Raw genomic sequence first — 12,795 nt, 5'->3', positions numbered from 1 at the left:
CTGAGGCAAGAGAATCGCCTAAGCCCAAGAACTGGAGGTTGCAGTGAGCTATGACGCCATGACACTCTACTGAAGGTGACAAAGTGAGACTCTATCTCTAAAAAAAAAAAAAAAGAAAAGAAATAAGAGAACTGATTTGCCTTAAATCCACTCACATATGGAATCTAGAATTAAAATCTTTTCAAAAAAACAAAACAAACAAAACCCTATAGGTCAAGAGTGCTTTCCTACCAAATCGTTCAAAACATAAGAAAGCCATTATGTGTGTCTTACAATAACTCTTCTTGGAAACCAAATGACAAAGGAACACTTGCCAGATTGTTTTATGATGTCACCGTTATCCTCATACAAAACCCTGATAATTCAATACAAAAAGGGAAAACTATAAGCCACTGTCTATCATTAATATTTAAAACCAGGATAGGCATGGCAGTACATGCCAGTAATCCAGAACTTTGGGAGGGTTGAGACCAGCCTGGCAACACAGCAAGACCCTGGCCAGGCATGGTGGCTCACACCTGTAATCCTAGCACTCTGGGAGGCCGAGGCAAGAGCACTGGTTGAGCCTGAGAGTTTGAAGTTGCTGTGAGCTATGATACCATCGCACTCAACTGGGGGCAACAAAGTGAGACTATCTCAAAAAAAAAAAAAAAATTAAAAATTAGCTGAATGTGCTGACACACAATTACAGTCCCAGCTATCAGGGAGGCTGAGGAAGGAGGATCACCTGAGCCTAGGAAGTCAAGGCTGCCATGAGCTGTGACTGTGCCACTGAACATCCAGCCAGCTGGCTATCCAAGATGCTGGCTAGGATGTGGAGCAGAGGGGACCTCACATGTTGTTGGTTAAAGTGTAAACTGATACAAGTACTTTGGAAAAGTGTCTTGCATTATCTATTAAAGTTGAATGTGCACATGACTCAACAACTCCACTCCCAGTTGAGCCTTGACATGTGCACCAACCACATTTATAATAAAGTCTGCAGCACTGTGCCACGATAATCCAGTATAGGAGGGAATCAACAAGAGAGAGAAATTGAAAACAATAATGAATGAATATTAATACTTAACATGAAACACAGCTGAATCTCACAAACACTATGGAGTGAAACAAGCCAGATTAAAAAAACTATGAATCCATTTATATAAAGTTTGGGGGGGAAAAGGCAAAACAACTTTGTGTTAAGATGATTGTTAGGCATTGGGGAGGAGGCATGAGATGGATGTGCCAGTAGCACCTACTGGATCCAGAGGTGGTCACTGCATGGTTAGCATTCACTGTGTGGAAACTCATCTAGGTATATACTCATGATTTGTGCACTTTTCTGTATGTAAGTTATTCTTCAATCTGTAAGTATATTAAAAATCTTACAAATGCCAGGCACAGCAGCTCACACCTGTAATCCCAGCACTCCCAGCAATCTGGGAGGCTGAGGCAGGTAGATCCCTTGAGTTCATGAGTTCAAAACCCACCTGGGCAAGAAGAGTGAGACCCCCATCTTTACTAAAAATAGAAAAACCAGCTGGGCATTGTGGCAGGTGCCTGTAGTCCCAGCTACTTGGAAGGCTGAGGCAGGAGATTGCCTGAGCCTGCCGGGGGCCCCGCCCTGGGGCAGGGTCCTTTAAGACCTGCTGGCCATTGACTGAGGAAACCTAAAGTTAAAAGCTGTGAGAGACAAAGAGATAGGACACGCAGAATAGAGGTTTCAAAGGTAGGAACGCAGGGAACCACAGCTAGCTTGCAGGGTCCCAGCGAGTGGCCTGAGTGTTTGCTCCACCCAGCTTTTATTGAAGACTATTTCTCATTTAACCCAGACAGGAAGCTGAAGAAGGGAACAAAAACGTCAGCAGTTCCTCTGAGTGAGCATGTCAGTTCTTATTTGATCTCTAATCAATAACTTTATAATCTGAGCAGCCTTGAGAAATCGGAAACCTCAGCCTCGTGTGGGGGCAGCCTCCTGTCTGTGGTCACACAGATTCGTCAGGGGAGGTTAGACCCCTCTAGCTCCTCTGTGTGGAGCAGACGAGATGGTGTCAGGCCTCCTCTGAGGAATTTCCCTCTGATCTCCACCCAGAGGGGTCCTCCTCTGTTATAACGGTACAAGCCGCCCCCCCGCCCCCCACCCATAGTTCACAAGCAGCTCCCTTGATCTCTGCCCTGGCCATAATACACATCCCCACAGTGGATATTGGCCGTGACTGTCCCCTGGGCAGGGGCAGCCTAGCTAGTGTTCCTTCCCAGGTCCTGGATGTACTTCTGCTACGGCCACTGTTCGTCAGAGAGCCTGCAGACCCAGCAGGGGTGTTTGTAAGCTATATCCCTCACAGGCCAGGCTTCCAGAAAAAGCAGGAACTGCTCAGAGAAGTGAGTTAGCTGCTGGTTTAATTGTAAACTAGTTAAACTGTTTTTATTCTGCTTTGCTCAGCTTATTTCTCTGTTTTTCCCTTTTTCTGGGGATGTTTTCCTTTTGCCAAGAACGGGGTCTTGGTCCTCATTCTGCCTGCAGAGACCAAGAGTTTGAGGTTTCTGTGAGCTACGATGCCACAGCCTTCTACCCAGGGGACAGTGTGAGACTCAGTCTCCAAAAAAAAATTGTTGGAAGGGCCAAGGCAGCTACAGGAGAGTGGAGACTGACTACGGCAGTGCTCACGGCCGCAGTGCTGAGACTGGGAAGGGCAGAGATGGGCACAGCCCCTGCTCGAGGGTGACAGGCAGACTCATCAACTGCCCATGTCTTTCTACCTCATAAATATGTACCATCATTACACTTTACCTAAAAATAAACGGAATAAAAAATGAAGGTGAGAACTAGAGACTTTGTCAAACAAACAAGAAAACAAAAAATTGAAGAAGAAACTAAGATATAAGATTAGACAGGGGACCAGATTTGTTCCAAAACCATACAGGAATGAGGAAGGGGCAGGTGGGCCGGGACTGCCGTGTGCGGGGAGAGCTTTATCTGGGTAATGGACACAGGAGTGTGGTTAGACTGTTTTGTCTACTTTTATTGGTATTAAACATTTTCAATAATAAGAAATACTGTCTTTTAAAAACATAACCAAAAGAGGAGCAAAATGTAAAATACCATCAAACTCTGGAGAGACGCGGGAAAGGGAGGAGGCAGAGCAGCCTGTACCCTTCACGGCCAGAGAAGACAAACTCCAGAAACAGAGGCGTCTAGCTACGGACACGGCTAGAATGGCTAAGAGGTTTGTCTCTGAGAAGTCAAACAGGAGCGGAAGACATGAGGTACAGTAGTCTTTTTCACCATAAGCTTGGTTTTTTTTTAGGTTACTTTAATTAAATATTTTAAATAGAAAATTTGTTTTGTTTTAAAAACTGATAAAATGCTTAATAGTCAGATAAAAATAGTGGCTGTTAACATGCTTAGTCATTTTACACCATAAATAGGCACTCAGTATACAGAGCGGAAGCGTCTGCCCCACTGTTGTTCTGTGAACAGCACTGAGTTGAGTGTCCCAAGCACACTATAGTTACAGATTAATCCATTTTAAGGTGAAAAATTTAAATTATTTCCTAATTTAACTTAAATTAGTCATTACTAAGTTAGAGCAGGGTAATACTCTGGAATCATTGCAAATCATTGCTGTATTGCACCATTATGACCTGCAATCTAGACAGTGCATGTGTCGCCCTTATACACAGTCAGTGAGTGCGCAGGGAAACAAGTGTTCTCACCTCCTTCTCTTCCCCAACTTGGTCCAGACTCTCATGGCTTGAAGGATTGTATGGAATTACTAAAATCCAACCCCAAACGATAAAAACGAAGGGTGGGAGGAAGAAAAACATAGCATCTATTAATGACTTTGACATAAAATTTTCTTTTGATTATTTTTAGTTTTTACTTCTGAATAAGTTTTCATTATTTAAAAGCTAATGCCTGTCCTGCTATGTAACTGTAACCGCAAGATCCTACTCTTCAGTGGAGAAAGATAATAATCTGCTAGCCAGCTACTGCATTTAACAAATGTTTCTATTTCCAAAAACATCTTTCTTCTTTACAAATTAAGCAAACATGTCCTTCTGTAAGGATGACCCTGTAAACTGTCATTTAACTCTTTACTGTGCTGTGGCACAGACACAGCCTGGTCTTCATTCCTTGCTCCCTTCGCATTTTCCTGACGGCCACGTCAGCCAAGTGCAGAGCTGACAAGGATGGACTTTCACCTCTGAGAGCTGCTTGGGGCGGGGCCGTATGTCAAGCAGCCAGCTTCTCCAGGGCGGGAGATCACATTCTGTCTTCCCTGCTTGACTCAGTCCAGAGCAGATCAGGCTGCATAGCCCAGACATGTGCTTAAGGTCAGGTACCCAACACTGAGCTTACATCATCGCTCTGGAATTTCCTAACAGCATCTCAGTATCTTTTCCATAATTTCTATTTCTGATATTAAAGCTTTTAATTAACATAGGTCACTTGAGCACAACATAGCTCACAAGATCAGCTATGTGTTTTTTTCATTGTGAAAACAACTGAGTTTAGCTTGGCACTTGTAGCTCAGTGGCTAGGGCACCAGTCACATACACTGGAGCTCGCAGGTTCAAACCTGGTCTGTGCCTGCCAAACAACAATGACAACTACAACCAAAAAATAGCCGGGCACTGTGGCGGGTGCCTATAGTCCCAGCTAGTTGGGAGGCTGAGGCAAGAGAATCACTTAAGCCCAAGAGTTTGAGGTTGCTGTGAGCTGTGATGCCACAGCACTCTACTGAGGGCGACATAGTGAGACTGTCTCTAAAAAAAAAAAAAAAAAAAGGAAACAACTGAGTTTGCTGATTTTAAAGGATCTCAAAGAAATTTAGATGTTAGGAAAAAATAGTCATTTGTTGTAGTTTACATAGTTGTTTTTTAAAAAAGCCAAATGTAGCTGGGCGTGGGGCTCCGCCTGTCATCCCAGCACTCTGAGAGGCAGAGGTGAGTGAACTGACTGAGCTCAGGAGTTCAAGACCAGCAGGAGCAACATAGAGACCCTGTCTCTAAAAATAGCCAGGTATTGTGGCAGGTACCTATGGTCCCAGCTACTCAGAAGCTGAGGCAAGAGGATCTCTTCAGCCACAGTGCTCCTGCCTAGACAACAGTGAGACATCGTCTTAGGAAAAAAAAAGTCAAACTTGTCAGTTACATATTGTGACAGGCTTTACTACCACAAAGTATGCTTACCTACTTTTATTTGGGAAAAGCATAAACATCTTTACAGTCAGGTCAGAGTCCCTAATGCAGCAGTGAGATGCTACTTTGTCGTGAGCAGGGCTCGTCCTCACCTGTCTGCGTGTGGTCTGGATGCACGGATGGCTGGTCCACGGGCATCAGTGGTTCCTGCAAACACAGGAGAAGACGAAGGAACTTAGTAGATTCCTGTAAAATCCCAATACCTCTTTAAGTCCAGAAACATTATTTCAATGAGACACAGCACACTAATATTTAATTGTGAAAGAATTTAACTTAATAAGTGAGAATTACGTTACTATATTTTACTTATAATTTTATTTTATGAAACCATGCAATACTCCTGTGAATGAGATAACGTTAGCTATATTTTACAGAAAACAGAACACAAAACTAATTTCAGGATTTCAGGCTACAAGGAGAAACAAAGGAGCTGCAGACGCTCTGACTTGTTTCTTTCCCCACCACCTAGACCTTCAAGCTCCATGTAAGTCTCTGGCAAAGGGCGTCCAGAATGAGAGCTGAGGAGCTGGGTCCAGAGACAGAAGAGTGTCCAGGACACTCTTCAAATTACATGTAAATTTTTGTGGGTTTCTCATTTTTCAGAAGATTCACTCAAAGGTCTTAGTAGCCCTCTAAAAGGAAAAGAAATACCTCCTGGAAACGGACTTATCTCAGGAAGAATGCTAATTTAAACCCAAAGTGTCATTCATTAATTTTGGACCCACATTTAATGAATACTATCAGGAAAAAGTAAACTTAAGAAAAATGCCTAATTATACAGTTATAATTTTAAGGCTGTCTTCAAGACAGACTTATAAGTAAGCTTATGGTTTTTTTTTTTGTTTTTGGCTGGGGCCGGGTTTGAACCCACCATCTCCAGTATATGGGGCCGGCACCCTACTCCTTTGAGCCACAGGCACCACCCTATTTATTTTTTTATGGATTTTTAAATGCATTGAACCCCATGACAAAATAGCCACGTGACACTAACCCTGCCCATCTTTCCTTGTGTACCTGTGAACACACGAATCATTCTCTTACTTAAGAATACACAAGAATATCAACAGTAGCCTAAATAAATTATGATTATATGTTTCATCTCCTGGAGTTGACAACTGTCCCACTAACTACAAACCCATTATATGGACTAGCTAAATAATTCTAATCCCAAAGAGCCACCTGTAATAACCTACTTTTACGATGCCTGACGAAAGTCTTATGAATAAACACAAATTGTCTAGAGAACAATTTAGAAAGATGCACCAGACCATTTTTAAAAACCGTATCATTTAACCCACTAATTCTACTTTTGGATGCTGAAGAAAATAGGATTTTCTTACTTTTTTTTTTGAAACAGAGTCTCACTCTGCCACCCTAGGTAGAGTGTTGTGGCATCATAGCTCACAGCAACCTCCAACTCTTGCCTCAGCCTCCCAAGTGGCTGGAACTACAGGCGCTACAACCCCACCCTGCTAGTTCTATTTTTTGTAGAAACAGGGTTTCAGGCTTGGCGCCTGTGGCTCAAATGGCTAAGGCACCAGCCACATACACCCAAGGTGGCAGGTTCGAATCCAGCCCGGCCTGCCAAACAACAATGATGGCTGCAACCAAAAAATAGCCGGGCGTTGTGGCGGGCGCGTGTGGTCCCAGCTACTTGGGAGGCTGAGGCAGGAGACTCGCTTGAGCCCAGGAGTTGGAGGTTGCTGTGAGCTGAGATGCCACGGCACTCTACCCAGGGGGACAGCTTGAGGCTCCGTCTCAAAAAAGAAAAAAAAAAAACAGGGTTTCACTCATGCTAAGGCTGGTCTTGAACCCCTGAGCTCATGGAACCCACACATCTCACTCCTGAGGCTGGGATTATAGGTGCCAGCCACTGTACCTGGTCTCCAACATGCTTTATTTTTTATTTTTTTTAGAGACAGAGTCTTACTTTGTCGCCATCGGTAGAGTGCTGTAGCATCACAGCTCACAGCAACCTCCAGCTCTTGGGCTTAGGTGATTCTCCTGCCTCAGCTTCCTGACCGGTGGGGACTACAGACGCCTGCCACAATACCTGGCTATTTTTGTTGTTGTTGCTGCAATTAGGCTGGGGCCAGTTTTGAACCCACCACCCTTGGTATATGGGGCCGGCACTCTACTCACTGAGCTACAGGCACCGCCCTCCAACATGCTTTATGTAGAAGGAAAGCAGCCCCTGAGTCTTACCGCCGGCAGTGCATGGCGCCCGCACTCGGCTGTGACCAGCTTGTGGCACTTCTTGTGAACCAGCAGCTTGCAGTTGGTGCACTTGTAGCCCTGGCGGCCGAGGCCCCAGATGCGGTCTGTGCAGATGGCGCAGTGGGCCCGCTGCAGAGAGAGAGCAGCAATGTTTCATTAGCAATCATTTCCCTGCAGTCCCTGGTAAAGTAAGGGAACTAGGTGGCTTTATTCAACTCAGTCCCCTTCATTATGGTGTCAACTGCCAGTCCGTGGCACACAAAACAAAATTTCCTCATAGTCTTTCAAAAGTTATAAAAGTCAATGAAAAATAAAAAGAGCTTGTTTTAAAGAGGCGGTGGGATCTGTGACCATGTTGCTTTCTAAGTTCTGCCATATTTAGACTTTACATAATTAAGTTCAGAGTAATGAAAACAGAAGTGAATTCAACTAGAAATACATATGGCAGAACAGCCTTTCAAAAATTCCTAAGGAAACCTGAACCTTTCTGACCAGAGATAGAACCAAAGCCAGGCCTTCCCAGGAGCAGAGTGGAGCCTCAGCAGGCAGCAGGGCCCCGGGAAGAAGAGCTCGGGGCTAACAGGTGCACAGCGAGGATCAAGGTGGCAGCTTTAAGGGGACTGGCTGCCATAAGCTGTGGTTATCAACAGTAACTGAAAACAGGGACTTCTGCACACAGACTGCCTACTTCCACGTCTTGGCTCTGCCCCAGCTGTGTCCTCTCAACCGAGTTTCTCAACTGCTTTGCACTTGGTCCCTCACCCACAAAAGGAAAATACACAGCACCTATACGGGTTATACGAGTTGATATAAGAAAAGCATTTGGGAAAGTGATTGGTACATAGTAAAACCTAGGCAAATTTTGCTAACTTCCTAAACAGTGAAAAATCATATTATAACATTAAATGAATAAAAACATTAACATAAACAAAATAAATCTTCCTCATTTTTCTGGCTGCCTTGAATTATATTTTAAAAATTCAATTTTCAGGTGGTGCCTGTGGCTCAAAGGAGTAGGGCGCTGGTCCCATATGCTGGAGGTGGCAGGTTTGAACTCAGCCCCGGCCAAAAATTGCAAAAAAAAAAAAAAAAAATTAAAATTAAAAATTCAATTTTCTTATAGCTAGGATTTATTAACTGGATAATTAATCATCCAATCAGGAGCACTTTTAGGAGCGAAAGCACATGCTATTAAAAATTAGGCATTCTTGGCTCAGTGCCTGTAACACAGCAGTTACGGCACCAGCCACATACACGGAAGGCTGGTGGGTTCAAAACCAGCCCAGGCCAGCTAAACAATGATAACTGCAACAAACAAATAGCTGAGTGTTGTGACGGGTGCCTGTAGTCCCAGCTACTTGGGAGACTAAGGCAAGAGAATCGTTTAAGCCCAAGAGTTTTAGGTGGCTATGAGCTGTGATGCCACAGCACTCTACCCTGGGAAATACAGTGAGACTGTCTCAAAAAATAAAATAAAACAGGGCGGCACCTGTGACTCAGTGGGTAGGGTGCCAGCCCCATATACTAAGGGTGGCGGGTTCAAATCCAGCCCCAGCCAAACTGCAACAAAAAATAGCCGGGCATTGTGGTGGGCGTCTGTGCTCCCAGCTACTCAGGAGGCTGAGACAGGAGAATTGCCTAAGCCTGGGAGTTGGAGGTTGCTGTGAGCTGTGTGATGCCACGGCATTCTACTGAGGATGATAAAGTGATACTCTGTCTCTACAAAAAAAAAACAATAAATAAATAAATAAATAAAATAATAAAAATAAATAAAAATTAGGCATTCAGCTTTGTGTTGGTGAGAATTAAAAAAATAATCATAGGCAGACTAAGATTGAAGCGGTGGGGGTCTCCCTCCTCAACCCCTGTCCCCCAGAGGTAGAGTCCACTCACTTAGGTGTCCCCTCCCCTGTCCCACCAAAGAAGGGAGCACTGTGGGGTGGGACTGATGTGTGTGGGTTGGGAACATGTGCAATGACTAAGGAGTAAAATGCCACTTAATAATCACAATGTTGATTCAAGACTTTCCAAGAGACGCTTCAGTGCACACGGATTTGAAACACCACAAAATCCAACAAAAGATTCAAAAACAGCATTGCAAACCTATAAACACATGTGTCTGAAGAGGAGAAGCCGGAGCCTTTGCAGCCATCCCACGAATACAACATGTGGCTCTGTAACTGCCACTGAGAAATTTCTTCATTTTCTGTTCACAATATTTTGCTGGAAAGACTCAGAATCGCCACAACGAGGACTCTGGGTCAACCTGGCTCCCACTAAGGTTTATGCACTTCATTGAAACTGCTAAATTAAAATGGCTTGAGAAGTTTGTGGTTAAGCAGCCTTAAGAAATAGACAGTACTTGTCAGGAGACCAGAAGGGACGTGAACTGCTTCTTAACGCTGAAATGCTGACTGTCATCTGAGGATGGACTGTCCCCAGGTAAGGACTTGTTATCTGTGATAACTGGTAAAGATGTTTTTGTTTCTAAGCGATATTAGCAAAATTCATTCTTCAAAAATGCCTACTGTGAATGTTTAATTATGTTAATCTGAACATAATTCTTGAATAATGTATTAACATTATTTTTCATAGTTGAAATAAACATTAATTTTTTAAAAATTATAGGTATACTGCCCCCTACTCAAACCAGGAAGGTAAGGTCACATTGCTTATTTCTTAAAAAGGAGTAAAAGGACTTTTTTTTTTTTTTTTTTTGAGACAGAGCCTCAAGCTGTCCCCCTGGGTAGAGTGCCGTGGCATTACAGCTCACAGCAACCTCCAACTCCTGGGCTCAAGCGAGTCTCCTGCCTCCGCCTCCCAAGTAGCTGGGACCACAGGCGCCCGCCACAATGCCTGGCTATTTTTTGGTTGCAGCCGTCATTGTTGTTTGGCGGGTCCGGGCTGGGGATTTGAACCCGCCACCTTAGGTGTATGTGGCTGGCGCCTTAGCCGGTTGGGAGTAAAAGGACTTAATAACAAAACTACCGTTCTTTCACAGCAAAAAGGAAAAAAATAGCTATCTCAGATTATCAGCATTTAACAAACTAAGTTTTACCCTGTTGAAACGCTTGGCTTGGAAAGTGTGGCCATTTGCACAGTACAGCTTTCTCCAGCGGCGAGCACCTCTCCGGTAGATGGATTCTGAAAAGAGATTAACAGTTTAAAAAAAGGAAAGAAGAATCTGAATAAAATTTATTTTATAATTAAGTCTCTAATTTTTTCATGACATTCATTGCCAGAAGAAATATATTGATAAAAACCTGAATGTGAAAAAGTAAAATAGATTCTTCAAGGGACTAGATCTGTGGTTCTCAACTTTCCTAAGGACACAGTGCATCAATACGGTTCCCGTGGGTCACAACCGACCCACAGGTTGAGAACAGCTGGAGTAGATGAAAGTACAGAGCAGGGGTCCTCAAACTTTTTAAACAGGGGGCCAGTTCACTGACCCTCAGACCATTGGAGGGCTGGACTACGGGCCCTGGGACAAGTCAGCTGCTAAGCAGGACAGGCAACGGTGACAAAAACACCGGGCCGGCCAAATAAATGTCCTCAGTGGCCACATGTGGCCCCCGGGCTGTCGTTGGGGACCCCTGGTACAGACCATGTTTAAACAACTACTATTGCTTTCCTTTTAAAAAATTTTCCAACTTTTAATTTTGAAAAGAGAAAAAAAATTTTGTTGTTTTTGTTGTAGTTTTTGGCCAGGGCTGGGTCTGAACCTGCCACCTCCTGTATATGGGGCTGGTGCCCTACTCCTTGAGTCACAGGCACCCCCCCCCAATTTCTTTTTTTTTTTTAAGGCAGCCTCACTCTGTCACTATGCTGGAATGCAGTGGCATAACCATGGTTCATTTGCAACCTCAAGTGACCCTTCTGCTTCAGCCCCCCATTTAGCTAGGACTAAGGTGTGTGCCACCACAGCCAAATATTTTTGTTTTTCTATGTAGTTTTAATACAGATGAAGTCTCACTCTTGTTTAGGCTGGCCTTTAACTCCTGGCTTTAAGTGATCCTGCAAAGTGGGTCACCGAGAGTGCTGGGATCACAGCTGTGAATCACTGCACCCAGCCAATTTTGAAAAATTTTAAGGCTCGGTGCCTATAGCTCAACCGGCTAAGGCGCCAGCCACGTACACCTAAGGTGGCGGGTTCGAATCCCCAGCCCGGACCCTCCAAACAACAATGACGGCTGCAACCAAAAAATAGCTGGGTGTTGTGGTGGGCGCCTGTGGTCCCAGCTACTTGGGAGGCGGAGGCAGGAGACTCGCTTGAGCCCAGGAGTTGGAGGTTGCTGTGAGCTGTAATGCCACGGCACTCTACCCAGGGGGACAGCTTGAGGTTCTGTCTCCAAAAAAAAAAAAAGAAAAATTTTAAGTCCACAGAAAAGATAAAAGAATAAACACCTGCTTTACCAATTATTCATGTTTAGCCACATTTGCTTTCCTCACTACAAGAGCGTACATTTTCCTTTCTGAATCGTCTGTAAGTAAAACCTCCACAAACCTGAGTAACCACTGCCTAGGATTAAGGACAAGCCTCCTGACCCTACACATGCCATTACCATGTCTCAGAAAATCAGTATTGACTCAATATCACCCAACATACAGTTCACATGCAAATCTCCCTACCTGCTCCAAACGTGTCTTTCAACATTTCCTTTTTCTACCCAGGACCCAATCAAGACTCAGGCCTTGCATTTGGTCATTTTTCCTTGTTTGTCTATTCTAAAACATTCGTTCTGCCCTACTTGTTTTTCACAATTTTTTTTAAGAATCTAGGCAGATGCCTGATACTATGTCCCACATGCTAGATTTGTCTATTTCCTCAAGATTATTAAATACTTTTGGCAAAAATAACACACAGCACAGGTGATGTTGTGAATTTCTTACTATATGAATTCCAAGGTGCACCACAAATGTCAGAATGCCAATCCCTACTATTAAGGTTAAATCACTTTTAAAGAGTGGTGATTACTAGATCTCTTCACTGAAAAGGTATATTTTAAATTTTGCAAGTAATCTGAAGGTATTACTTCGTACCATAAAAGCATCTTATCCCCCAATAACCTCTCATCCAATGGTCTTTATGTTAATACTTTTCTTAAACATACTTAGAGAAAGAAGTTCCAGAAGATCAAACCCAGTCTCCCTTCATAAGCTGGGTAAAGTCCATCAGGATTACATATATTGCCTACTAGTAACTAATGACAATATCCCATGGTAATAGTTAGTGCCATGGAAAGATTCCATCGGATTCCTGAACTCATGCAACACAGCAAATGCAGCCCTGGGTTTATTATTTAAAGCTGTGATGGTGAAGACCAGCTGCAATGCTTTGCATTAGAAATCTTGGGAAAGCATAAGACAAAATCTTTTTTTTTTTTTTTT

At 43.6% G+C, this 12,795-nt stretch overlaps 1 protein-coding gene across 1 annotated transcript in view; it reads right to left on the bottom strand.

Moving 5' to 3' along the window:
* The window catches only part of PRKCI (protein kinase C iota), a 62,503-nt gene that overhangs the window by 17,623 nt on the left and 32,085 nt on the right, over window positions 1-12,795 (bottom strand). The window contains exons 5-8 of the mRNA XM_003794658.3: window positions 10,463-10,548; window positions 7,393-7,533; window positions 5,280-5,334; window positions 3,700-3,758 (exon numbers count right to left, since the gene is read on the bottom strand). Coding sequence (XP_003794706.1) covers window positions 3,700-3,758; window positions 5,280-5,334; window positions 7,393-7,533; window positions 10,463-10,548 — 341 coding nt within the window. The remainder of the gene's footprint in view (window positions 1-3,699; window positions 3,759-5,279; window positions 5,335-7,392; window positions 7,534-10,462; window positions 10,549-12,795) is intronic.

Source organism: Otolemur garnettii, unplaced genomic scaffold (assembly GCF_000181295.1).
Source record: "Otolemur garnettii isolate 467f Iridium unplaced genomic scaffold, OtoGar3 scaffold00084, whole genome shotgun sequence".
NCBI classification, from domain to species: domain Eukaryota; kingdom Metazoa; phylum Chordata; class Mammalia; order Primates; family Galagidae; genus Otolemur; species Otolemur garnettii.
The sequence above is the reverse complement of the archived record's forward strand: the minus strand, read 5'-3'. Positions and strand labels throughout refer to the sequence as shown.